This window comes from Babylonia areolata, chromosome 2 (assembly GCF_041734735.1).
Source record: "Babylonia areolata isolate BAREFJ2019XMU chromosome 2, ASM4173473v1, whole genome shotgun sequence".
NCBI classification, from domain to species: domain Eukaryota; kingdom Metazoa; phylum Mollusca; class Gastropoda; order Neogastropoda; family Buccinidae; genus Babylonia; species Babylonia areolata.
In genome coordinates, this window is record NC_134877.1 from 19,368,529 (window position 1) to 19,395,558 (window position 27,030).

General features: G+C 41.6%; 1 protein-coding gene across 1 annotated transcript in view; it reads left to right on the top strand.

The window, feature by feature from the left end:
* The first annotated feature begins 9,635 nt into the window (after positions 1–9,635).
* The window catches only part of LOC143277038 (cilia- and flagella-associated protein 43-like), a 78,293-nt gene continuing 60,898 nt past the window's right edge, over positions 9,636–27,030 (top strand). Inside the window, exons 1-8 of the mRNA XM_076581769.1 lie at positions 9,636–9,820; positions 11,325–11,575; positions 13,939–14,032; positions 15,356–15,523; positions 18,278–18,527; positions 20,609–20,801; positions 23,446–23,528; positions 24,305–24,436. Of these exons, the coding sequence (XP_076437884.1) occupies positions 9,636–9,820; positions 11,325–11,575; positions 13,939–14,032; positions 15,356–15,523; positions 18,278–18,527; positions 20,609–20,801; positions 23,446–23,528; positions 24,305–24,436 (1,356 nt within the window). The remainder of the gene's footprint in view (positions 9,821–11,324; positions 11,576–13,938; positions 14,033–15,355; positions 15,524–18,277; positions 18,528–20,608; positions 20,802–23,445; positions 23,529–24,304; positions 24,437–27,030) is intronic.

The window sequence follows — 27,030 nt, forward strand, 5'->3', positions numbered from 1 at the left end:
TTGATATTGATATAGACTTGATATTGATCCCGAGTTTTTTATTTTTATTTTTTAAATATTATTATTATTTAATCATATATATATATATATATATATATTTGTGCGCCTATAGTTGACTTCATCAAGTTTTTGTGCCTTATACATATTATTATTAGTAGTAGTAGTTCTTTTTTTTAATGTATTTATCTTTTTCTTTTTTTTTCAAGGCCTGACTAAGCGCGTTGGGATACGCTGCTGGTCAGGCATCTGCTTGGCAGATGTGGTGTAGCGTATATGGATTTGTCCGAACGCAGTGACGCCTCCTTGAGCTACTGAAACTGAAACTGATAGCTCCGTGTGAACTGCTGCTGCTTCTGTGTCTGTGTGTGGAGCTGTGCAGTGGGCGAGGGTGGGGTGGGAGTGGGAGGTTTGTAGTGGAGTTGGGTTGGGAAGGATATAGAGAAGACGGATACGAAATGAGAATGAGGCTTCAAAATAAATAAATGAATAATAACTATCTATCTAGCTAGCTAAATTGATAGACAGATTGATAGATAATAAGTAAATGAATACAACCAGAAATACAAAGTAACTAATTCTTGTGTCTGACTTTGCGCTTGTTGCTCACTTGTCCTCGATGCAAGAGAAAGACACAAGATAAGAATGTTACTTAGAGTAATGTACAGATTTTAACTTCACAAGTGACGATGATGCTTCTAGGGAAATCAATCAATCAATCAATACGTCAGTATATATATATATATATATATTAAATCAAGGTGCCCGCAGAAAGGACATTCATCTGCTTCATCATCTGAAATCAGTTCTGAGCCTATGGTTCAAGTTCCGAACTGAGAAATACAGACCAACATTACTTGGCAGTTGGGGCTTTCCCAGTCATAATTATAGCGAGTTTATATCTATAGACGCCTTCAGACAGCACCAGATCTCTTTCTGAAAAAAACACACAGACGGTAATCGAATCGTCATCATCGACGTCATCGTCAGCATCATCCTGGTTACAGGGGCTGTCTTTGCGGATTTTTTTTTTTTTTTCACTTGCATAGAAGGTTATATTTTCTTTTCAACATTGTCTCCATTACAATTTCACATGAAATTCCACACCAATAAAGCAAAATTGCAATTCACACCACCTTTAGCAATAGAGGTAGCATACTATATACATATATATATATATATATATATATATATATATATATATATATATATGTACGCATATATATTGCGGATTTTTGTGAGGTACATCATGAGGTGTTTGTGCTGGGATCCAGCTGGAAGGATGCAAAAAGGACAGCCCAGAGTCGAGTTCGGTGGAGAAACGTCGTTGATGGCCTATGCTCCGCAGGGAACGAAAGGTTTAAGTATGTAAGCTTATCACTGGTTGAGTATTATTTTCCCTTGACTAATAGCGGCGAACATTGCTGTCCTGGCAAGGCCCAACGCAAACTTCTTTTCTCTCCTTCTCTCTCTTTCTGTCTGCGGCCTACCTGGAGTTGTTGTTTTGTTGTTGTGAGGACTCAGGGCTATCACCAAGCTGAAGGTCTACTGTGCAGTGGTCCTTGCCAGACCTGGACTGTCTACAGCAGACACGCCAAACACGGCTCATGCAATCGCTTCCACCTGAGTTGTCTCCGCAGACTCCTCCACATCAACTGAAGTGGCAGGACAAAGTCCCCGGCCGACACGGAAGTCCTGGGACAAGCTGGCCTCTGCAGCGTCTACACCCTCAGTCCTGCTGAAAGCCCAAGCCAGGTGGGGTGGACATGTGGTCAGAAAGCCAGACAGTCGACTGCCTAAGCAGCTGCTGCAGGGAGAACTGTGTCAGTGTAAGCGCTCATGCAGTTGGATGGCAGAAGAAAAGAAATCAGAGTGCCTCAAAGCGTCCTTCACTAAGACCTGGCAGGGTGTCGACAGTCAACAAGTTGGAGACGCTTGCTCTGGACCGTACAGCTTTGCGCAGCAAGATCACCACAGGAGCCCGTGCAGCTGAAGCCAGGCGCATCACCGATGCGCAGCGAAAGCGTGTTCAGTTGTGCGCAAGATCCGAGCACGGCAGCATCCATTGCTACGACAGCACCCACTCACTTGTGTCCCACATGTGGGCGAGCCTTCAGGGCCCAGATTGGCCTTTCAGTCGATCACCTCCGGACTCCGGCACCCCCACCGATCTTCCATCTGATTTTTGAAGCCATGGTCATCTTCGAAAGGACGAACATCAATTGCGTCAGGTCAGGTCATTAGATCTGCTACTGGTAACCTGTAATCCAGTACAACCTGTTCAGGGTCGGGTTGCCGACGACTAAACCGGCACTTCCACCGCTCCCTTCTGGGACTGGTGAGGCGGGTGGCTAGACACCCTTATGGAGATCCATAAAAGGGCGTCGGCTCGGGAGAGCCACCGACGGCCATCTAGCTCCACTGTGCTGTGTGCATGCCACACGCAGTTGGCCTCCGGGGTGTGTCTACCCATGTATGCGAAGTCTGGATCCGGCAGAATCTGCGGAAGAAACCTATCGGTTCAACGGAGAGGAAGGCGATTACAGCAACGCACTGTGGAGTGCAGAGAGCAAGATGAGACACCGAAAGGATATCTTGGTCATCCACTGCATCCGTGCTCATCCTCCAGTCGTCTCGACTTAGTCTTGCCACTGGAAATTGGTGGACCCGGACGAGAGAGTGAGGTTGACGTTGCGCAACTCCTCTTCACTTTAAACAAACTCATCGCGCAAGTCATCAGTCATCCAAAATGACCTTTCATCCTTCATTTCATCACCCCCAAGTCCTGTGGCGACAGGCGAGCGACGAAACGACAGGTGTGGGTACACTGGCAGTCGCAGCCGCAGACCTGCACGCAGGCGGCTCAGGCCATAGGGTCGTTCTTCGTCGACAGGAGCAGCGATGGAGCTCGGCAGCCGTCTGAGCGTCTGAGCAGCCCTCTTTAGGAATGCACTGCTCACCTCCCTGGCATGAGGAAGGGGCTAGAAAAGGTGCCCTAAAAATTGCCTGCTCCATATCACCCTGGCCAGCATACCGCGGCTGGCGGGGACCCTACATCAGCGGTCGAAACAAAGAGAAAGAAAAGAAAAAAACAAGGATCGTTCCTCTCACCATTGGTGCTTGGAACATAAGGACTCTCCTGGACAGAGATAACGCGGACAGACCCCAAAGGAGAACAGCACTAGTTGCATCCGAACTCGCCAGATACAACATCGACATCGCAGCCTTGAGTGAGACTCGGCTTGCAGGCGAAGGCGAGCTCTGTGAACGGGGATCTGGTTACACCTTCTTCTGGAGTGGACGAGGAAGCGAAGAGCGACGTGAGGCTGGCGTTGGTTTTGCAGTAAAAACAGCACTTGTCAGCAAGCTAGCTGGAATCCCAAAGGGAGTCAACGATAGGCTTATGACCATGAAACTCCCACTGGCATCTGGCCAGAAGCACCTCACCATTGTCAGTGCCTACGCCCCAACCATGACCAACCCGGATGAAGTGAAGGCGAAGTTCTACGAGGACCTTCACTCTGTCATTGCTGCCATCCCTAAAGCAGACAAGCTCATCATTCTTGGGGACTTCAATGCTAGAGTTGGCTCTGACTACATCTCCTGGGATGGAGTGATTGGAAAGCACGGTGTGGGCCACTGCAACCCAAATGGATTGCTTTTGCTTCAGACCTGTGCAGAGCACGAACTGCTGATAACCAACACAGTTTTCTGCCTCCCCACCCGTAACAGGACGTCATGGATGCACCCTCGCTCAAAGCATTGGCATCTCATCGATTATGTCATCGTCAGGAAAAGGGATAGGCAAGATGTACGTGTAACAAAGACCATGTGCGGCGCCGAGTGTTGGACAGACCATCGTCTTGTAGTCTCGAAGTTGAATATTCGAATCCAACCCAAGAGACGCCCCCAAGGCCAGAAGGCTCCAAAACGGCTCAACATCGCTAAGCTGAAAAGCATCACCATCAAACAGTCCTTTGTGGAGCTGCTGGAAGATCGTCTGGAATCCGCCTCTCTGGACAACCAGAATGTGGAGTCTGACTGGAGGACCCTGCGTGAGCTGATCTATAGTACAGCTTCAGAGACCCTGGGACCCATGACCAGAAAGCACAAAGACTGGTTTGATGAAAACTGTGATGAAATCAAGCAGCTTCTGGATGAGAAACGCCGTCTGCATCAAGCCCACCTGAGCAACCCAAAGTCCACATCAAAAAAGGATGCGTATGATGCCATCCGCAGGACTGTTCAGCAAAAGTTACGCCAGATGCAGGATAAGTGGCTGAGTGACAAAGCTGATGAGATCCAGGGATATGCTGACAGGCACGATATGAAGAGGTTCTATGATGCCTTAAAAGAAGTCTACGGCCCCACATCCTCAGGATCATCCCCCCTCCTCAGTGCAGATGGGAATACCTTGATCACCGAGAAGGAGAACATTCTCGAACGATGGGCTGAGCACTTCAACAGTGTCTTAAATCGCCCTTCCTCCATAAATGATGAAGCCATAGACCGTCTCCCACAAGTCCCCATCAACGAAGCACTGGACGATCCGCCAACACTTCTTGAGACCCAGAAAGCAATCCGTCTGCTATCCAGTGGCAAAGCACCTGGCTCAGACTCCATACCAGCAGAGGTCTACAAGGATGGAGGCACTGTGCTGACTGAGAAGCTTCATCAGCTGTACTCACTCATGTGGAAAGAAGAGACGATCCCCCAGGATTTCAAAGATGCATCTATCATTCACTTGTACAAGCGAAAGGGGAACCGGCAAGCCTGTGATAACCATCGGGGCATTTCCTTGCTCTCCATCGCAGGCAAGATACTTGCCAGGATCCTACTTAACCGCCTCACAGCACACCTTGACCAAGGTCATTTGCCTGAGAGCCAATGTGGATTCCGGAAAGAGCGCGGAACCACTGACATGGTGTTTGCTGCAAGGCAGCTGCAAGAGAAATGTCAGGAGCAAAATGCTGATCTGTTCTCCACCTATGTCGACCTCACTAAGGCCTTCGACACCGTGAGTAGAGAGGGACTGTGGAAGATCATGGCCAAGTACGGATGCCCTCGGAAATTTATTTCCTTGGTCAGCCAATTCCATGAAGGCATGCAGGCTCGAGTCCAGGACAATGGTGAAACATCTGCTCCTTTTGCTGTCACAAATGGTGTCAAGCAAGGCTGCGTCCTGGCTCCAACGCTGTTCAGCCTCATGTTCTCTGCAATGCTTACTGATGCCTTCAGAGATGGCGATGTTGGAATCGGCCTAAAGTACCGAACAGATGGCAAGCTGTTTAACCTCAGAAGGCTTCAAGCAAAAACGAAGGTCATGACAGACATCATCAGAGACTTTTTGTTTGCTGATGATTGTGCCCTCAACGCTGGATCTGAAGCTGACATGCAACTCAGCGTCGACAAGTTTGCCACTGCCAGCAGGAACTTCGGCCTTACCATCAGCACGAGGAAAACTGAAGTTCTCCATCAGCCAGCCCCAGGGAAACCCTACGTTGAGCCCAACATCACAGTCAACGGTCAGAGACTCAGTGCGGTGGAGCGGTTCACATACCTTGGCAGCACACTGTCACGAAATGCGACCATCGACGATGAAGTGAACGTCAGGATTGCAAGAGCAAGCGCAACTTTTGGTAGACTCAATGCAAATGTCTGGAACAGAAGAGGCATTAGTCTTGAGACCAAGCTAAAGGTCTACAGAGCAGTAGTTCTCCCCACACTACTGTACGCCTGCGAAACTTGGACAGTGTACCAACGACATGCCAAGAAGCTGAACCACTTCCACACAACATGCCTCAGGAAGCTACTGAACATCAAGTGGCAAGACAAGACCCCAGACACAGAGGTGCTCGCAAAAGCCACCCTTCCCAGCATCTTCACCATCCTGATGCAGTCCCAGCTTCGCTGGGCTGGACACGTGGCGCGTATGCCAGACCATCGGCTGCCCAAAAGGCTCTTCTATGGCGAGCTGCAACAAGGGAAGAGATCACACGGAGGTCAGAAGAAGCGCTTCAGAGATACTCTGAAAGTCTCTCTGAAAGCGTTTGATATCAACCCTGACTCCTGGGAGGAATCTGCAGTGGACCGTGACAAATGGCGCGCTGCTGTGCACAAAGGCGCCAGGTTGTGCGAGGCCAACAGGACTGCTGCAGCTGTTCAGAAGAGGCAGGCCAGAAAGTCACGGGCAAACAAGCTCCCTGACAATGATATGCCTGTCTTTGTCTGCCCCAACTGTCAGCGAACATTTCGTGCGCAGATTGGACTATTCAGCCATCTGCGCACTCACAGATAGATTCATGAGCATCCTTCCCCCCACCCCACCACCACCCTCCCCCCATCCCCCATCCCCCATCTGGATGACAACGATGGTCATCATCGATCTCGATGGACACACCACCATTGCTAAAACAACATTATAGAGATAAGAAAATAAAGTAAAAGAAAGAAATTACTTACACAGCTAAAGTAACGAACATTAAACTATATATGTCTTTGATTTGCGATTCGATACGTTACGGAATCAACAAGAAAAAAACATCTACTTTTTATTTGCCTTTATTTCTTCTTCGTGTCATTTTACAATCACCTTTTAACTGTCATAGGATTTCAAGTAAAAATTATTTTTCCGTTTGCCAAGCTAGCTCCACCGACACGACAGAATTAAAAAGAACAGCACAACTGGCCAAGTTTTGACGAGTTGGGAATGACGTAACAAACAAGTCTTTTACATTGTCATTTCACAGAACATAAACGTAATCACTTGCATTTTGCCGTCAAACAGTCCATGGTTGTCAAAATAAGAAATAATTTCTTGGTCAAATCAATTCATATTTTGGTGGGATTTTTTTTTTTTTTTTTTTTTTTTTTAGTTGTTGTTTTTAATAGAAACTTTAGTGTCAATGTTTTAATAGTACTTGCTATCATGACTTTGACTTCACCCGGAGCTGTCGAGTTAGCGAGTGCGCAACTATTTTCCGCAGATGCACTTGTCGATCTGTGGTTTGGCCAAGGCCAGCCGGATGCGCAGCTGCTTAGCAACAGGTCTGGAGGATGACCCATCTTGTACTGACTGCCGAATAGTTTTCCGAAGGCTGTGCAGTATAGACTCAGTCTATTTGCAACAAATACGCGATCTCATGGATCAGCTTGGAGGTCTCGATTTCGGGTAAAACATGTAGATATTTGATGTTTAGTTTAATTCAATTCTGAATTTGCATTGTAAATTGTCGCATTTTTGATTTTCGACCTCGGCAGTGAATGACATAGAAAACTGAAAAGGCAATAAAACTGTTGTGTCGTTGGACAGGCATCGTTTTTGAAGAGCTGTTATTTGTTAATCCCTTACGTACCGGGTGTTATTTTGACGTGTATTATTTGCCAGGCGGGTTTTGGCTGCGGTGGGTGATAATTAAAAAAAATTACACGTCGTACAGGCAAATCACTACAAGAAAGTATACATGACCTATACTTTTCAGAGAGGAAAGTGAACAGACTCAGTTTTTGGATAGCTAGAAGCTTACTTAACACACTGGTTATTGGTAATTACATTCATCTGCTTCATCATCTGAAATCAGTTCTGAGCCTATGGTTCAAGTTCCGAACTGAGAAATACAGACCAACATTACTTGGCAGTTGGGGCTTTCCCAGTCATAATTATAGCGAGTTTATATCTATAGACGCCTTCAGACAGCACCAGATCTCTTTCTGAAAAAAACACACAGACGGTAATCGAATCGTCATCATCGACGTCATCGTCAGCATCATCCTGGTTACAGGGGCTGTCTTTGCGGATTTTTTTTTTTTTTTTCACTTGCATAGAAGGTTATATTTTCTTTTCAACATTGTCTCCATTACAATTTCACATGAAATTCCACACCAATAAAGCAAAATTGCAATTCACACCACCTTTAGCAATAGAGGTAGCATACTATATACATATATATATATATATATATATATATATATATATATATATATATATATATATATATATATATATATATGTACGCATATATATTGCGGATTTTTGTGAGGTACATCATGAGGTGTTTGTGCTGGGATCCAGCTGGAAGGATGCAAAAAGGACAGCCCAGAGTCGAGTTCGGTGGAGAAACGTCGTTGATGGCCTATGCTCCGCAGGGAACGAAAGGTTTAAGTATGTAAGCTTATCACTGGTTGAGTATTATTTTCCCTTGACTAATAGCGGCGAACATTGCTGTCCTGGCAAGGCCCAACGCAAACTTCTTTTCTCTCCTTCTCTCTCTTTCTGTCTGCGGCCTACCTGGAGTTGTTGTTTTTTGTGAGGACTCAGGGCTATCACCAAGCTGAAGGTCTACTGTGCAGTGGTCCTTGCCAGACCTGGACTGTCTACAGCAGACACGCCAAACACGGCTCATGCAATCGCTTCCACCTGAGTTGTCTCCGCAGACTCCTCCACATCAACTGAAGTGGCAGGACAAAGTCCCCGGCCGACACGGAAGTCCTGGGACAAGCTGGCCTCTGCAGCGTCTACACCCTCAGTCCTGCTGAAAGCCCAAGCCAGGTGGGGTGGACATGTGGTCAGAAAGCCAGACAGTCGACTGCCTAAGCAGCTGCTGCAGGGAGAACTGTGTCAGTGTAAGCGCTCATGCAGTTGGATGGCAGAAGAAAAGAAATCAGAGTGCCTCAAAGCGTCCTTCACTAAGACCTGGCAGGGTGTCGACAGTCAACAAGTTGGAGACGCTTGCTCTGGACCGTACAGCTTTGCGCAGCAAGATCACCACAGGAGCCCGTGCAGCTGAAGCCAGGCGCATCACCGATGCGCAGCGAAAGCGTGTTGTGCGCAAGATCCGAGCACGGCAGCATCCATTGCTACGACAGCACCCACTCACTTGTTTCCCACATGTGGGCGAGCCTTCAGGGCCCAGATTGGCCTTTCAGTTGATCACCTCCGGACTCCGGCACACCCACCGATCTTCCATCTGATTTTTGAAGCCATGGTCATCTTCGAAAGGACGAACATCAATTAATTTTGTCCGAATGCAGTGACGCCTCCTTGAGAAACAAAGTGTTGCTAAAACAACATTATAGAGATAAGAAAATAAAGTAAAAGAAAGAAATTACTTACACAGCTAAAGTAACGAACATTAAACTATATATATCTTTGATTTGCGATTCGATACGTTACGGAATCAACAAGAAAAAAACATCTACTTTTTATTTGCCTTTATTTCTTCTTCGTGTCATTTTACAATCACCTTTTAACTGTCATAGGATTTCAAGTAAAAATTATTTTTCCGTTTGCCAAGCTAGCTCCACCGACACGACAGAATTAAAAAGAACAGCACAACTGGCCAAGTTTTGACGAGTTGGGAATGACGTAACAAACAAGTCTTTTACATTGTCATTTCACAGAACATAAACGTAATCACTTGCATTTTGCCGTCAAACAGTCCATGGTTGTCAAAATAAGAAATAATTTCTTGGTCAAATCAATTCATATTTTGGTGGGATTTTTTTTATTTTATTTTTTTATTTTTTAGTTGTTGTTTTTAATAGAAACTTTAGTGTCAATGTTTTAATAGTACTTGCTATCATGACTTTGACTTCACCCGGAGCTGTCGAGTTAGCGAGTGCGCAACTATTTTCCGCAGATGCACTTGTCGATCTGTGGTTTGGCCAAGGCCAGCTGGATGCGCAGCTGCTTAGCAACAGGTCTGGAGGATGACCCATCTTGTACTGACTGCCGAATAGTTTTCCGAAGGCTGTGCAGTATAGACTCAGTCTATTTGCAACAAATACGCGATCTCATGGATCAGCTTGGAGGTCTCGATTTCGGGTAAAACATGTAGATATTTGATGTTTAGTTTAATTCAATTCTGAATTTGCATTGTAAATTGTCGCATTTTTGATTTTCGACCTCGGCAGTGAATGACATAGAAAACTGAAAAGGCAATAAAACTGTTGTGTCATTGGACAGGCATCGTTTTTGAAGAGCTGTTATTTGTTAATCCCTTACGTACCGGGTGTTATTTTGACGTGTATTATTTGCCAGGCGGGTTTTGGCTGCGGTTGGTGATAATTAAAAAAAATTACACGTCGTACAGGCAAATCACTACAAGAAAGTATACATGACCTATACTTTTCAGAGAGGAAAGTGAACAGACTCAGTTTTTGGATAGCTAGAAGCTTACTTAACACACTGGTTATTGGAAATTGAACCACAAATACTAGGTAACAAATTTCACATACTGTCTGAATATATATGTTAGTAAAAGCAGCAGAATTGAATCTAGAAAATGTATGAAAACTAAAAATAAAATGTGTTGCCATACCATATTGTAATGTCCATATATAGAAAATGAAAGTAGAATACATTAAATTTTATGTCCCTTGTTATTTGCACATGCTCAGAAATCCCGTTCTGCTAATAACTGTTGCATGAAATGAAGACTGGCTGAGCATTACTGTTTTATTCAATATCCTGTAATCTCTTGTCATACTAAGTTGTATGTGTGTCATACATAAGACATCAAGCTTATGTACACACAGTCATAAATTATAATCCAAAGTTCTTGTATTCTACTCATTTTCAGCCTATCATTCTATTAGTTTCTTGGCAACTGCTGTAGAAATGTAGTCAGCAGACTGTTTCTTTTACCATTTTAGTTAAATTTGTTTCAAGAGAAATAGAGATCACATGCACTCACAGGCAGAGAGGTGGTGATTGACACAACCAGATGACCACTACCAAGACTACAGTAAAAGCTGCCCAACATGACCATTCAGGTGAATACAGGTCCCTGTGCAGAACTCTGTACAGAAAACAGTCGACCCCTTTTCAAATCCCCCCAAATATCCCTCAGCTCTAGAGTGATGGTGATCTGCAGGCTGCTCATTACTGTCTCAGACCACATTTTCAACAGCACAGTCAGAACCATCTTCTTTCTTTCTGTCAGGAATGTTCAGAATGTTGGACAGTCAACAGAGGAAGAAGAAGCACTCATTTTGTTGGAAATTAAACAAAAACAAACAACAGTTTGCACAAGTATTATTAATTGCTTACTTTTGGGTGTTTTTCTTGTCATGTTGGATGAAAATGATGGACATTGAACAGTGGTAGTACTGGTACATCTTGTATACATAGGAAATGCCATTGATGAAATTTAGACTTTGTGATTCTTGTGCATGCTTTAGCTCATCCGTACTGTGTCTCATAATTATTCTCCAGTTCATGCCAATGAAAGATTTTGTTTGTTCTTTTTAAATCAAGAGTCCAGATTATTGTGAATGATATGGACTTTTGTTAATGTTTAAACTGCATTCTTTGGGTTTGTCTTTAGGTGGGTACAAGGTTACAGTGGCCAGACACTCTTCTACATTGATGATGGCATCATGTGCTATCAGTGTGGGAAACTTGTCAAGTTTCTAAAGGACAGAGACACAGAGAAAGTATTTGTGTTTCATGGAAAGGGAGCAGGACCTTTCACAGTGCACAGACTCAGTAAGAAATTTGCCATATCAGAATGTTGCATTCAGCCTAAAATCTACATCTACAGCTACCCATCACTGGAAGAGTTTATTGTTCTTAAAGGTGAGTTTTGCTATATGTGTGACAGTTTTTGACTCACTTGTGTAAACAAAGTGAGTCTATGTTATAACCCAGTGTTCTGTTGTCTGTGTGTGTGTGTGGGGGGGTGGGGGTGGGGGTGGGGGGTGGGGGGGGGTAGACATTAACATTGCCATTTTCTCCGGAAATACTTTGTCCATCAATACCAAATTTGGCTTAAAGATAGTAGGGAAAAAATCTTCACAGTCATGCCAATGATACTGATAGGCTGTAAGTCTCTGGAATTAAGCAGTGTTTACCGTATCATGAATGGTTTATTTTGTTGATGCTATTTCCGGGATTCCGAAAACACCATATTACCGCATCTCAGTTGCAGTGGCGTAGGCTATGCTTTGTGAGAAGACAGCGTGACCTCGTTTTTCTTGTTCGCAATGTAAAGCAATATAATTCTGGACAGAGCACATACAGTGATGCAGACTGCATCATCGACGTGTTCACTGCATATGAATATTTCAAAGTGGATACTTAATTAACAAGAATGAACATAAAAAGAGAAATTGAATCAACTGTGTCATACTTTCCCGGTGAGTGTAACTAAACTTGTCGTACATCTATCTAGATCCAGAGAAAACGGCTAAATGTTGCAGTGTGATGGCAGTGATGGCAACATCACCTTTACTGTGGACTTTAAAGAATTCTCAAAAGCCTGAGATACACCAAAATAACATTATTTAAACAGCGTTATCACTTAGAATACCGCAATCGATTTATCACCCTTAAAAAAGCATGCTTATATATTGATGTTCAAACATCATTGATAGATCCTCAATAGTGCAGTGACGAAGACAATTTCTTCCCACCCGAACATGCTGGGTTCGAATATGCGCTTAGATCTTTATATTTATATATATATATATATATATATATATATATATTTATTTTTATTTTTTTAAAAATTTTTTTTTAAGCGTATCACAAGTGAGTCTTGAAGGCCTTGCCTCACTTGTTGATCGTGTGTGTTAATATGTATGATCTTTATGTTTGTTTCAATTGAGTTGTAATTATCCAATCTTTGCTGAAAAAAAGTTACTTGTGCTCCCTTGTTTTCTTCTGGTATCAGTTTTCCACTCGTACACTGATGCAGGAAAAGGTAATAGTGTGTGCATTTATGTGCGTGTGCATGTTTATGTATGTGTGTGTGTGTGTGTGTGATTGATTTTTTATCTTAACTGAACCCACATTTATCATTGTTGGGACATTTATTCACTTTGATGTCTACAAGGGTTGTGATTGTCATAAACGTATAAACTGTTTTATTTTCTTCTTCAGGTATAATCTGACAGTAAGCATGCTGTTTCCAACTGTATATTGTTTCTTTTCTTTTTGGATGTCTTTTTGTGGAGGTGGAAATAGACTTTTTGATGCACAAAAAATATTACTTTGAAATGCCAGAATGGTAATCTATAGTAAAAATGACTTGGGACAAGAAAGCCCAGATTTGGAATCCATATTCATTTTCCTTCACAAAAAAATGTCTTTGCTTCTGCATCTCCTATAGTGTTTGTACTATACTTTAAAAAAATTTTTTTTATTACCCCTGAAATTGGCTGAATCCTCAAAATTATCTGGTAAGGGGAGCATACTTTTTTATTTTTTTTTATTTTTTAGATACAAAATTCTCTGGCACTGAATGGGTTAATCAGTCAGATGTGGCATTCTGTCAGCACATGAAATACCAGATTATAATTTTTGACTCATATGTTTATACAAAATAAGCCTGTGTTATACCTCCTGATCTTAGCTGTCACGCGCGTGTGTGTGCGTGTGTGTGAGAGAGAGAGAGAAAAAAAAAATCACTAGAAAGTAAAAATATGGGTTGGTCAGAAGAGAACACATAGTTTTACAAGAAAGCGTGACCATGGCAATCAGGATCGACAGCAATTTCTCAGCTTCTGCAAGCAGCATTGGAATAGATTTGGCAGAATGTTTTTTATGAATAAGATATTGATGGTCATGTCCTTTATTATGAATAGCATGAGAGGTCAAAGGACAGGGTTACTAAGATGCATCTTAAATATTGAATATGTGTGTCAAGTTAATAGTTCAAGTTATGCATATCTGACAACAGCATGTTTTCAGAAATGGAAAGAGAATGGAAAAGAATCACTTTTGGCAGGTTTTGTTCACACTTGATACTGTGACCCAAAAATGGTATATTAGTCTATGCATGTGTTGATGTATAATGAATCTATGCATGTGTGAATGTGTATATTTTTGTATATTTTATCTGTGTGTGTGTTTGTGGGGGGTGGGGTGGGGGTGTCTGTGGGTGTATCTCTGGGAATGTCTGTGATTGTGTTTGAAACGTGTGTAATATTTATTGGCAGATGGTGCTTCGATAGAGTTCCAGAAATTGGAATTTTCAACCTGCAACTATTTACTGAGCATATCAGGGCGACCAGAATTTGAGCTGATTATCTGGTGAGTGATAGCTCATCAATATTTGTATTTGTTTTTGTATTTCTCTTTTTATCACAACAGATTTCTCTGTGTGAAATTTGGGCTGCTCTCCCCAGGGAGAGTGTGTCGCTACACTACAGCGCCACCCGTTTTTTTGTATTTTTTCCTGCGTGCAGTTTTATTTGCTTTTCCTATCGAAGTGGATTTTTCTGCAGAATTTTGCCAGGAACAACCCTTTTGTTGCTGTGGGTTCTTTTATGTGCGCTAAGTGCATGCTGCACACGGGACCTCGGTTTATCGTCTCATCCAAATGAATAGTGTCCAGACCACCACTCAAGGTCTAGTGGAGAGGGAGAAAATATCAGCAGCTGAGCCATGATTCGAACCAGTACACTCAGATTCTCTCGCTTCCTATGCGGACGCGTTACCTCTAGGCCATCACTCCACTTTTGGTATATTCATCCTCTAATGACTGATTTTATCAAATCTTGCATCTTATTTTAGCAATAATTGGTTCAGTAGTTGTGACTGGAATATGTGTCCTTTTGAAATGGGTTCAAAGATCAAGGTCACAAGATGATACCATCATTGAATCTAAGTCCTGTCATGAGATAATGCCCTTCTATGCGGTTCTTTTTCTTTGGTGTTAATTCCCATGGTGGATATAGCAGGCATCACATTGGAGTCTTGAAATCTTTGCCTCTCAATGCACTAACACTCATAAAACCAAACTGATGACTGACATTGATGATAAAATTGGCAGGTGCTGAGGTTTAAGTTTTCAGTTGCATAAGATTCAAGTTGAAGGGTCACACTTTTTATGCTTCAGGGATAGAGTGTAATTGAAGCATTCCTTCCAGGACACCCGTTCAGAAAGGGCGGAGTATTAAATGAGCAGTTCATTGAGCTCAGAGGCACACCCATTTAACAGCATCCTGATGGTGGTTCTGGTAAAGTGAGCTGAAGGCAGTCAGTGTAATCAAATGAGGGGGAGGAACAGATGGGGAGGGGTGGATGCATAGGCTGGTTTAGGTGTGCCCAGGGTGGACTGGGAACAGATTATAGAACACTCCATCATCTGCATGGCTTCACAGCTGCTGCTGCTTTGCAAAGAACATAAACTCAGGAGGCAGTTTCTTTTGTTCCTGGAAGAAAATAATGAATCATAATGATAATCTCTCATGACATTTTGATATATCATGTAAAGCGAAGGTGAGAGTTTCAAGGACAGATTTTCAGTGTGTAGCTGATTGGGTTAACTGGGTAAAGATTTATACTGCTTGAGAACATTTCTATTGGAACAGGAGTCATCTTTTAATCTTTGATGTCCATGTTCCTGTGCAGGGACTATTGTAAGGGACTGAAACTGACATCTGTGGCTTTGTCTCCTGACCCTTGCACAAGTGTCACATTCAACCCTCTTGACTGGCAACAGATTTGTTTGATGACCAGGGACTCACTGACTTTGCTGTGTGTTGAGCAGAACAGTGATATATACCTTCTCCAGTCGCAGTATGTTGTCTTCATTTTTTTTTTTTTTGTTTTTTTTTTGTATGCTTATAGTTGACTTCATCAAGTTTTTGTGCCTTATTCATATTATTATTAGTAGTAGTAGTTCTTTTTTATGTATTTATCTATTATTTATTTACTTCTTTTTTTTCTCAAGGCCTGACTTCGCGCGTTGGGTTACGCTGCTGGTCAGGCATCTGCTTGGCAGATGTGGTGTAGTGTATATGGATTTGTCCGAACGCAGTGACGCCTCCTTGAGCTACTGAAACTGAAACTGTCTTCATAGGATGCCTGTTGCATGTCTCTGTCATTGTTGGTTAACTTTTACTGTCTGTCTGTCTGTCTGTCTGCATGGTGTGTTAAAATGAAAATCCTGTGATCACTCTTTCAAAACTCTTTCTCTCTGTGGATATGAAGTTCTTATTTGGTTTTATAGATTAGTAGTAAAGACATTGCATATATCACAATTTGCATAAGGACATGTCACATACTTGCAGATATTCTCATATTTCATTTTGATTTTGCTCACATGACACTCCTTTGGGTTTTGAAGTACAGCCTCCTAACCTAAGTTCATTTCCTTACTGTCTTTATTTTCTTAGGTCTTTGGTGTCTGCATATTCATGGGGGACTGTTGTTGGAGGGGCATATTATCGATCTCCAGTTCAGGAGAAATGTTCAGTCAATCTGGCTCCACAACTAAGCGATTATTGTCATCAGTAGGAGACTTAGTAGATGTCCTAAGTATGTTAAATCAGAACAGGCATTACTGAACACCACCCAAGTGACACAGCAACATTGCAGGGTCTCCTCTGGTGTGTGGCCTTCTGGTGATCTAACATCAATAGCTTCCCGTGGATGTCCAATGGAGTAATGCAACAAAGATGGTGCAGATAATAATGATGATAATAACTGGACATTTATCAGCGCTTTCCTCATTGCACAACACGATCAGAGAATGAGATAGAAGAGTTTCCAAGATCGACAGTGGAAGGCAGGGAAGTGGCATTTACTGATGGATGGAGTCTGAGGGCTTCAGTCTTATCATTGTTTAGTTTCAGTTTGTTTTCCGTCATCCAACTTTTCACTTCTGTGACACAGTCTTGGAGAGTTTGAATAAGATGTTCATCATTTGGAGGGGAATCAGAAAGTTTAAGTTAAGTATCATCAACATACATTTCATGACGGATGATGGGACAGAAAAAAAAGAAGAAAAAGGAAAAAAAAAAGAAAGTTAATTTGCTGACAGGCTAGTACCATTCAAGCATCTGTTGAGGTCAGGCGAAGATCTATCTTCAAAGAAGACCTGCACTTCATTGTGGTAACTTTGCTGGCAGTCCAGATATGGCTGTAAGCAGCATGAATAACCTAAGGTGATGTTTGGGTTTAGATCGCATGGGAAACAACTGTGTTACCCACTGTTGACAACAGCAGTGGCACAGTTTCAGTGAAGTGACTTGATGCTGTCACATGGTAGAACCTTCCATAACAACTGTCTGCAATATAACACTCTCAGCCAAACACAGAAAGTGGCTGGATGTCTGTTATGTGTGGATTGCTTCACAAGAGTCTTTATTTTGAAATGCACCAGAGCCTGTTCACATAGTATTTAGATAGCATGATGAACTCCACTGCTAATTTAAACATCCTACATGGACAATGTACTACTGTCCCATAATGTATTCCACAGAACTACTCTTAAAAAAAAAAAATACCCAGGAGGATTCACAAACAACTACCCAGCTTATTTACAAACATCTACTCTGTACAATACTACACAACCATTACGTCATGATTTCTAAACAGCAGTATAAAGCAGTCAGTTTCATGTTCATCTCCAAAACTGCTCCACATTGATTTCTTTGTACTGCGTTTGTATTGATTCACATTGGATTCTCCAACACCATACAGTTTGCTTTCTGCAGAACTAAATGCTAACTATTAGCTAACACACTGCATAACTCTTTCACAAATGTACACTTACCTGCTCATAAAAAGGGGCCTGGTGTCCATCACATTGTGAAAGCCAACACAAGAGTGGCAGGACATCTATTCTCATGTGGTTTCTAACTCAACTGGTTAGCTGTTCCACATGTTACATTAGTGGCACTGAGGATATCTCACTGAGAACGTGGACTGGTGGACTGGTTGATCACAACACAAGTTATGTTTCTGTGATGACACATTTTGCACTGTTCCTGACATCAAGGACAATAATACCCTCCTTTCCCAGCTACAGAACCTCAAAATTCCTGTGAAATCAGACAAAATTAGATATAAAATGCTTAACATCATGTTCTAACCTGACTATATACTTAATCACTGAGGTTGAAATGAAACAGGCTGCTGACTGTGCTTTTCAGTTGTGGATCAGGTTATGCATGATCCTTCATCCATCCTTATATGGACCTTTTTTTCCACAGTGAATATATCTAGCTTTAAATATTTATTTCATCAACTTCGATGATTATGAATTGTTTTGTTGTTCTTCCTTCCAGAGACCCAAAGGAGGTGTAGGTTCAAGATCTCAAAGAGCACTGACAGGTATCATCTGCCATGCACATGTGCTTCAACTGTTACCACCATAATTTTCACAACAGCCCCATTGACTTTACTGATACAGTGATAGGTAGGTAGAGAGGGTAGAGAGTGGTATGACAAGGGAAAAGTCCCAGAATTGCAGCTTTGCTTTTGCAAATTGTTCCCAGGACATTTTGGTGGCAGAATCCACATTTCAGTCTTGTGAAACTATTGCAGAAAAGTGCAACTACCAGTGGAGGAGGCAGTGGACGAGAAGAGTAAGATCAGTTTGTGCTTCAGTACCTCCTCAATGGCCAAGTTCAGGGTGACTCCATCAACCTCAGCCATTGCTGGGCTGGACAAAGAAAAGACTGCTGACGACCTCAGTGATGTTTTGGAACAGATTGTGCGCGTAACTCCTCGTGCACAAACCTGGACCCCTGCTGGGGACATCTTTGTTGGTTGTGAGAAGGGTCATTTACTTAAGGTTAGTGGTGTGTTAAGTTAAAATGTTGTGTGGGTTTCCATGTAGCTGATTGATTGTTCAAATTAATGTGTATGTTTCTTGAATTTTTGACTCACTTGTGTAAACAAAGTGTGTGTGTGTGTGTGTGTGTCCCCGTGTGTCTGTGTGTCTGTGTGTCCATGGTAAACTTTAACATTGACATTTTCTCTGCAAATACTTTGTCAGTTGACACCAAATTTGGTATAAAAATAGGAAAAATTCAGTTCTTTCCAGTCATCTTGTTTAAAACAATATTGCACCTCTGGGATGGGTACAAAAAAATTTAAAAAAAGAAGCCAAATTATATGCAAACTGCATTTACTGCTATGTTTATATTTTTTGTATTCTCTAAACTTGGCACTTTGACCTCTTATTCTGACACAACAACAAGAGGGGTCATTATATCATTTTTTGTTCAAACAGGAACTTCTTTTGCTAAGCATGGAATTTTTATTTATTTTGCAAACGTTTTGGTGCAGATAGTAAAAAAGGGAAATTACTCTATAATTCTAGGGGACTTAATTTATCACAAGTGAGTCTTGAAGGCCTTGCCTCTCTTGTTTCTCATGCACCTTTGTCTCTCTCTTCTACATATCCAATCTACAATAGATTACGCATCAACACTATGGGACTCCGCCAGTGTGATCACCATGAAGCCATTACTAAATCTTCATAAACGGGGGCTCAAGCTGGTACTCCTAAAACAGACTTCCCAATTGGACTTAGACTATAAACAAGCGAATATTCTCCCTCTAGTTCGTAGATTAGAGTACAACAAAGGAATAACAGTGCACACGATTATGGCAGGAAATGCCCCACCAACACTGATAAACAAATTCTCTGTAAATTTATCAAGGAATCCCCCAAAAGTCCATATCCCAGTCCCAAGAATTGATTTGTTCAAATCCAGTTTGATTTACTCAGGCACCGCTCTATGGAACTCACTCCCAGCAATAATTAAACAACACCACTGCCATACTGCCTTCAAAAAACATTACCTTTCCCACTTTATGACAGGGTAATATATTTTGTCCACTTTGTTGATACCAATTGACTCGGTGTTTACGGTTGCCCAGGACCCCCCACTCCCCCACCTCATCATATTAATTGCACCCCTGTTCTTTATGTGTGTGAATTGAAGTATTGTTTCATGATATTTCATTCGTTTGTGATGCATGTTACTTCTGTTTGCTTCTTCGGTTCTTTCATTTCTTTCCATTAAATGTAGTTATATTCATGCAGTAGTTGCCGGTTGCTCCATTGTCAATTCGATGTATTGATGAATGTGTACAGATATGCGTATAGTCCATATATATATATGTGTGTGTGTGTGTGTGTGTGTGTGTTATTATTACCATGCTTATGCCTTTATGTAGTATTGTATTTGTATGCTATGACTTTAAGTAGCATTGTGTAGTGCATGCAGTGACATATATAATGTAGTATTGTGTAATGTAGACTCTGTTTCAGGGCGGGGACTGGGCAGAGGTTGTTTTTTTTTTGTTTTGTTTTGTTTTTCCAGGTTCCATCCAGAGTTGAGTATGTATCCACACAGTCAACATCATTCACTTCACTGATACATCTTTGGGAGTGTTGCTCAAATTTGGTGACCAATATTGCAGGTGTCTATATCTCTCATGCCTGGTTGGAAGGAATTGTAGAGTACAGCCTTTTCATGTAGTCCCAAACCTAAAATGGACCACCATAGCCGCATTGTCATCATCCGCTTCATCATTCATTATCAGTACAGAAAATATTGTCCAAGGTTCTTTGGTTTTTAGCTCCCCTCCATCCGACATCTCTACCCTCCCCTCTCCCTCCAGCCCCTCCCTTCCCTCCTGACCCGCCCCCACCACCACCACCCACAGCCCCTTAAACAGTCCCCCAACCTTCGCCGCTGCATTTTTGGTTTCACTCTTGTTCTTATTAAATCAGCATGAATCACATGTGATCCTTGAAGGTCTCGCCTCTTGGTTACCTTCTTTTGAACCAGTCTCAACATTGATCACACAAGGCTGTGTCACATGTTTTGCTCATTTCATTTTGAATGACTGCTCAAACAGGTGAATTTTGACAACTCGGAAGCAGAAATTGCCTACAGTCCAGCAAGAGTATCCAAAGCAGACTCAAGCACCTCTGTGGTTTCCAGAGTCAGTTATCAGTCACATACCTCCTGTCCAGTCAAACCACAAGCACGCTCAACTTTGGCTGCAGGCACCAGTATTGCTTCACCTAAAATAAGCAGATTGACCCCAGGTGAGTTGCACTGTTTGACACTTGCTGTTGAATTAAGTTTTTTTCGTCGTTTTTTTTTTTTTTTTTTGGTTGAATAGATCAGACTGTCAGGCTAAATGTTATTCCTGTGTTGTTGTTTTTTTGTTTGTTTCTTTCTTTCTTTTTTGACTCACTTGTGTAAACAAAGTGAGTGTATGTTATAACCCGGTGTTCGGTTTGTGTGTGTGTGTGTGTGTGTGTCCATGGTAAACTTTAACATTGCCATTTTCTCTGGAAATACTTTGTGTGCCAATACCAAATTACCAATAATAGGTTGTACGTCTCCCCAATTTAGCCGTGTTTCCAAATCACTAGTGGTTTATTTCGTTGATGCTCGATCCGGAATCCAAAAACGCTGTTACCCGTTTGCAGGTGCGTGAATGAAGACAATCTCTTGTAAGAAGGCGTCCTGACCCCGTTTTTCTTGTTCGCAGTTAAAAGCAAAGAAATACAAATTTTGGACAGAACACATACAGTGACACTAACTACAGTATTGGCGTCTCTACTGCATATGAATATTCTAAAGTGGACACTGAATTAAATAGAATAAACATAAAAGAAATTTTGAATCGACTGTTTCACTGAGTTTATGTCCTTGTCGACACTGGTCTGTGCAGATCTCAACAACACTGATGCAAAGTCTGACGCGATGGCAACGTCTCCTTTACCGTCGAATTAAAAGAATTTATTAAATAATCATCGATGTATTTACTGCATATGAATGTTTGAAAGTGGATACTGAATTAAAAAGAATGAACAGAAAAGAGAAATTGAACGGACCATGTGGTAGTTTCTTAGTGACTGCCGCAAAGAATTGTCAAACACGTATCTCTGCAGATCTGTAAAGAAACGGAAACATATTGCAGTGTGTGGGAATGTCTCCTTTACCTCGGACTTGAGTGAAAATTTTAAATTCCAGAGATATACCAAAATAACATGTTTTAAACGGCGTTAACACTTCGATTGCCATTGGCGATTTATTCCGCTAAATGAACATGCTTTTTGAATGTCATTGTTGAACCCATGTCAGCCGAATGGATAAAACCAACCATTCTTGATCTGAACATCGTATGTTCGAATCTGCTTGGAAGCCTTTGTTTAGTTTAACACGAATCTTTATATGATTATGATAGCGAATAGAGAACACAGTTCAACAAACTAATTTTTATAATTTTATTTTATTTATTTATTTATTTATTTTCATAAAGTGAATCACAAGTGAGTCTTGAAGGCCTTGCCTTTCTTTTTTTTTCTTTTTTTTGTTTGTTTGTTTGTTTGTTTTTGTTTTGTTTTTTCTTTTAATCAGACTGTCAAGCTAATGAATCATGAATTTGTTTATGTATCGACTCTCTCTCAGTCTGTTCACCTTTCATAGGTCAAATGAGGGTAATAGAAAGAAATGTATGTATGAATGTGGTAAATCACACATGCAGTTTTAGTTTTGTTGTTGTTCAGCAGGAATCACAGGTGAATCACGAAGGCTGTGCCTCTTTTTCCACCTACTATTTCCACTCCCACTTTAAATTTCCTAACATTTGTATTTTGTATTTGTATTTCTTTTTATCACAACAGATTTCTCTGTGTGAAATTTGGGCGGCCCTCCCCAGGGAGAGCATGTCGCTACACAACAGCCCCACCCATTTTCTTGTATTTTTTCCTGCGTGCAGTTTTTTATTTGTTTTTCCTATCGAAGTAGATTTTTCTACAGAATTTTGCCAGGAACAACCCTTTGTTGCCGTGTGTTCTTTTACGTGCACTAAGTGCATGCTGCACACGGGATCTTGGTTTATCATCTCATCTGAATGACTAGCGTCCAGACCACCACTCAAGGTCTAGTGGAGGGGGAGAAAATATCGGTGGCTGAGCCATGATTTGAACCAGTGTGCTCAGATTCTCTCGCTTCCTAAGCGGACGTGTTACCTCCAGGCCATCACTCCACTCATGTCAACTGTTCTGAAACGTTTAGCAGTCACATTGAGTTACGACCTCTTTTGTTTTTCGATATGCATGCATGTGCCCTTATATGATGTTAGATATGAATGTAAATCATTGAGTCAGAACAAAAGGATTGTGGCTGAAGAACATAAATATCATCAGAGGAATGTATAATGAAGATGTTCCACATGTGGTGCTGTCTCAGTTTGGCGCCATGATTCATAACTATTTTCATTTTCATAGGGGACTTGGCAGTTGGTGTCTTTCTGATTAATTAAAAAAAAAAAAAAAATTTGTGAGTAAGAAGAGGAGCGGGTGAAGGGACTCAGTAGCAAAGTGTATAGGAGTCTGTACAGGTGTGTGGTGTTGTAGTGACCTAACGGACTGTTTGCATTGTGACTGTGGCAGGTGTCAGCCTGTGTGTGGATATGCATTACAGATGAGGAATGATTGCCGTGATAGAAATGTCTCTGAGTGAGCAAAAAGAAAAAAAAAAAGAAAAGAAAAAAAAAGCAGAACAAATTATGTTCTGAATGGAAACTTATATTCTAAGTATAGCATTGTCAGTAAGTCTAAGGTCTGGCTTTATGGTTCGTATATGTCAGCTGAGTGCCACATCCACATTGAGTCTTCCACATCTGTAAATAATATGACTTATAGTTCCGTGTAAAAAAAAAAAAAATTCTTACAGAATGGAAACCAAAAACGTTGAACCATTCTGGTTCACTGAGGTGCTTGGCTTTTCATCGGCTGGGACTTTTTGTCGTTGGTGAAGTAAGTTTCAGCTATGTGTATATAAGTGTGTGTTTATGTGTGTATGTGCGTAGATGTGCTTGTGTAAATCAGGAATGCACCACATATATCTAAAAAAAAAAATCAGCATACACATATATCTTTGTTTTGTTTTTTAATACAAATTAATCAGCCACACACAGTGTCAACAGATAATAATTCTGTTGATGCTAATTCAAATTCCTCAGAGAACTGTTGATCATTCCTCAGAAAACTGTCGATCATTCCAGTAAGAACTGTTACTCCTCTGAGAATTTGACAAGTATCTACCTCTGAGAAGTACTGAATTTTTAGGAAGTGTTTACCCGTGGAAGGTGTTGAAAATTTGAGTATTCACCTGTTAAAAGTGTTGACGGGCGCAATAGTTGAGTGGTTAAAGTGTTGGACTTTCAATCTGAGGGTCCCGGGTTCTAGTCTTGGTAATGGTGCCTGGTGGGTAAAGGGTCGAGATTTTTCCAAGCTCCCAGGTCAACATATATGCAAACCTGCTTGTGTCTGAACCCCCTTTGTGTTTATACGCAAGCAGAAGATCAAATACACACGTTAAAGATCCTGTAATCCATGTCAGCGTTTGGTGGGTTATGGAAACAAGAACATACCCTGTATGCACACCTCCGAAAATGGAGTATGGCTGCATACATGGCAGGGTAAAAACGGTCATGCATGTAAAAGCCCACTCGTGTACATATGAGTGAACATGGGAGTTGCAGGCCACGAACGAAAAAGAAGAAGTGTTGACAACAGCATGGTGTGTGCAGGATGGTGTGGTGCTGCAGTTTGATGTCAGTGGTGAGAGGACAGAGTTGGCCAAAATGCACCAAATGCCCTGCCCCATCACCTGTCTCACCTTCTCCTACAACTACTTGCAGTATGCACTGGGGTCCACACAGGTATGGTAAAAAGTGTGTGTGTGTGTGTGTGTGTCTGTGTCTATGTCTATGTCTGTGTCTGTGTGTGTGTGCATTTAAGCATCAGAGACTTCAAGACTGTTCATTGGTTTCGAATTGAAAAACTTGGTATGCACAATGGGTATCAAATGACATTCAGTTATCAGCCACTCCACATCCACAAATTAAAAAAAAAGCAGTGGCAGCTCACTCATGCTCATTCACTCACCCTCCTCCCACACCACACACCACACACACACACACATTAATATGAAGGCACACACTCCTTCTAAATAAAATTTCTTAAAACACTATAGCAAGATCACCTCAGAGCCAGTGCAGTCATCCCAGTATATCAAATACTAGCAGAGAGAGAAAGGCAATAATAACAATAAAAAGAACAATAATGCTAAGAACTGTGCACCGTCACATCACAATCACAATCATAACATTACAGCAAAAGAAGTAAGTAAATGCAGTGAAAGAAATAGCAAGCTCTTTTAACTCACTCGGGACGACAAGTTTTCTCCCTTGCTTTTCCCCACAGACGGCCCATTTGTAAGGGTTTGGAAAAAAATTACAAAAAATACAAAATACTGTGTAAGAAAATGAAACTTTCAGAACTGGTTTATTACGTGCTGAGCTATTACATTAAAAAAAAATCAAATTTCTCATCTTATTTTTATAGTTTTGCCATATCTACGTAGAAAATACTGCCAATTTTTCACCCCGAATCACCATACCCATGCTCGCTTTCTGCATTAAGTTCGCTTTCTTCTTTATCATCATCCACCTCTTCAATGTCCGACCCTTCAGTTTGTAGCATTTCAAGTACTTCGGCAACCCTAAATCGTTGCCGTCACTGCCTTGTTCTCTTCACAACATTCTGAGAAGAGCCCGCTTTGCTAACAGGCCGTCACGCGAGCAGACGACCGGTCAATGACTTTGTCAACGTGTGTTCCAGACAGGCCACACATCCCAGGCTGACCAATCATGCTGTTCGATTGTGGAGTGACCCAGAATAGCGCACTCTGCTTGGCTAATCACAAAATCATGTGTACAGCGCATGATGGAATTTTACTTTCGGAGAATGCTATTCCATTCCTTCGTCCGAATGCGAATACGTTTTGTGTAGGAATGCATGAGCATTCCTTCGTCCGGAAAGAGTTAAACAATTTCACATATATAACAATTTCTTGCAGCTTATCATCCATAAACATGATATTTCTAAAATGTTACTAAGTCATGAAAGCATATGCTATCCATGACATGAATCCTACTACTACCACACACACACATGCGTGCTCGCACAGGCATACACACACACACACTTTCCTTACAAAATTTAAATGAGAATAACACCTACCACAGCAGTGCAGTGCTCTCATTCCTGACCACTCTATTGATCTTAATGTTAAGAAAATAAACGCGGTAACAACAAGAGCAACAACAAGAGCATCAGCAACAAAAACATTACAAGAGTAACAATAGCAGTAGTAGTGGTAGTAACAATAATAACACAATAATAATAACAACAACAATACTAGAATTAATACTAATACTACTGCTTGATAATAATGGTTATAAAAGCAAAAGTAAGAATGATACTTTTAACTATACAACATCATGACACAACCAGTGAATATAACAAGAAAGCTGATTATGTATTATAATATTGATAACAGAAACAGTAAAGAAGCACACAGGTGAATAAGATTTCTTTAAATTGCAGTATACCATAATTTGAATACCGTTCAATGAAACAGGGAGAGGAGGTCACAGAGAGAAATGGGGGGTTGGGGAGAGACATTGGGGAGGGGGGATGATTATGGACAGGTATAATGATTGATCGTGACCTCTCTTGTCTGATGATTTGTTTGGACACAAAGATTATGACAATGCCAGTGACAAAACTGACATCAACATTCAGCAACTGGTCAGTCTCATCTTGCACATCACACATCCGAGCAGATAACAGTGACATATATGGGCGGGTATGAGGTGTAGTTTAGGAGAGGGGAGGAGAGGGAAAGGAGTGGTGTTAGACGACAGGTCCTAGGCCAGTCAGAAAGCTTGGAAGTGGGCACAGCTATGGATGTCAGAGAACTGTTGTCACTGATGACTGCTGTGGTTTGGACAACAGCCAACAATCCGTAATTTTCATGAAACACAGGGTTGAAAGTGCAAAAATGGGGAAAAACATGTTATCGTTTTTACCCCACTTTTTGTCACTGATAAGAAGACGTTTGCTGAGGAAGCAAATTGCAGCATGGACTGAGCGAGTGTCATCAAAGAGCTTCTCCTTCAGTTGGGGAAAGTTTTTTTGGTGTTACAAAGCTTGACTGTGCAGTTTCTGAGGATATGATTGACCCTTTGTGTTGATAGAATCCATGTTTGTCATTGTCAGGACAGTTATTCACTTACAAGTCTGCAAGACTTGTGGTTGTTATCAAAAATGTATGATATGTTTTATTTTCATCTGCAGGTATAAATTGACAAGCATGCCATTTCTTACTGTGTTCTGTTTGTTTTCATTTTGGGTGTCATTCTGTCATGATGGAAATAGACTTGATTGTTGCACACAAACTTTTTTTTTT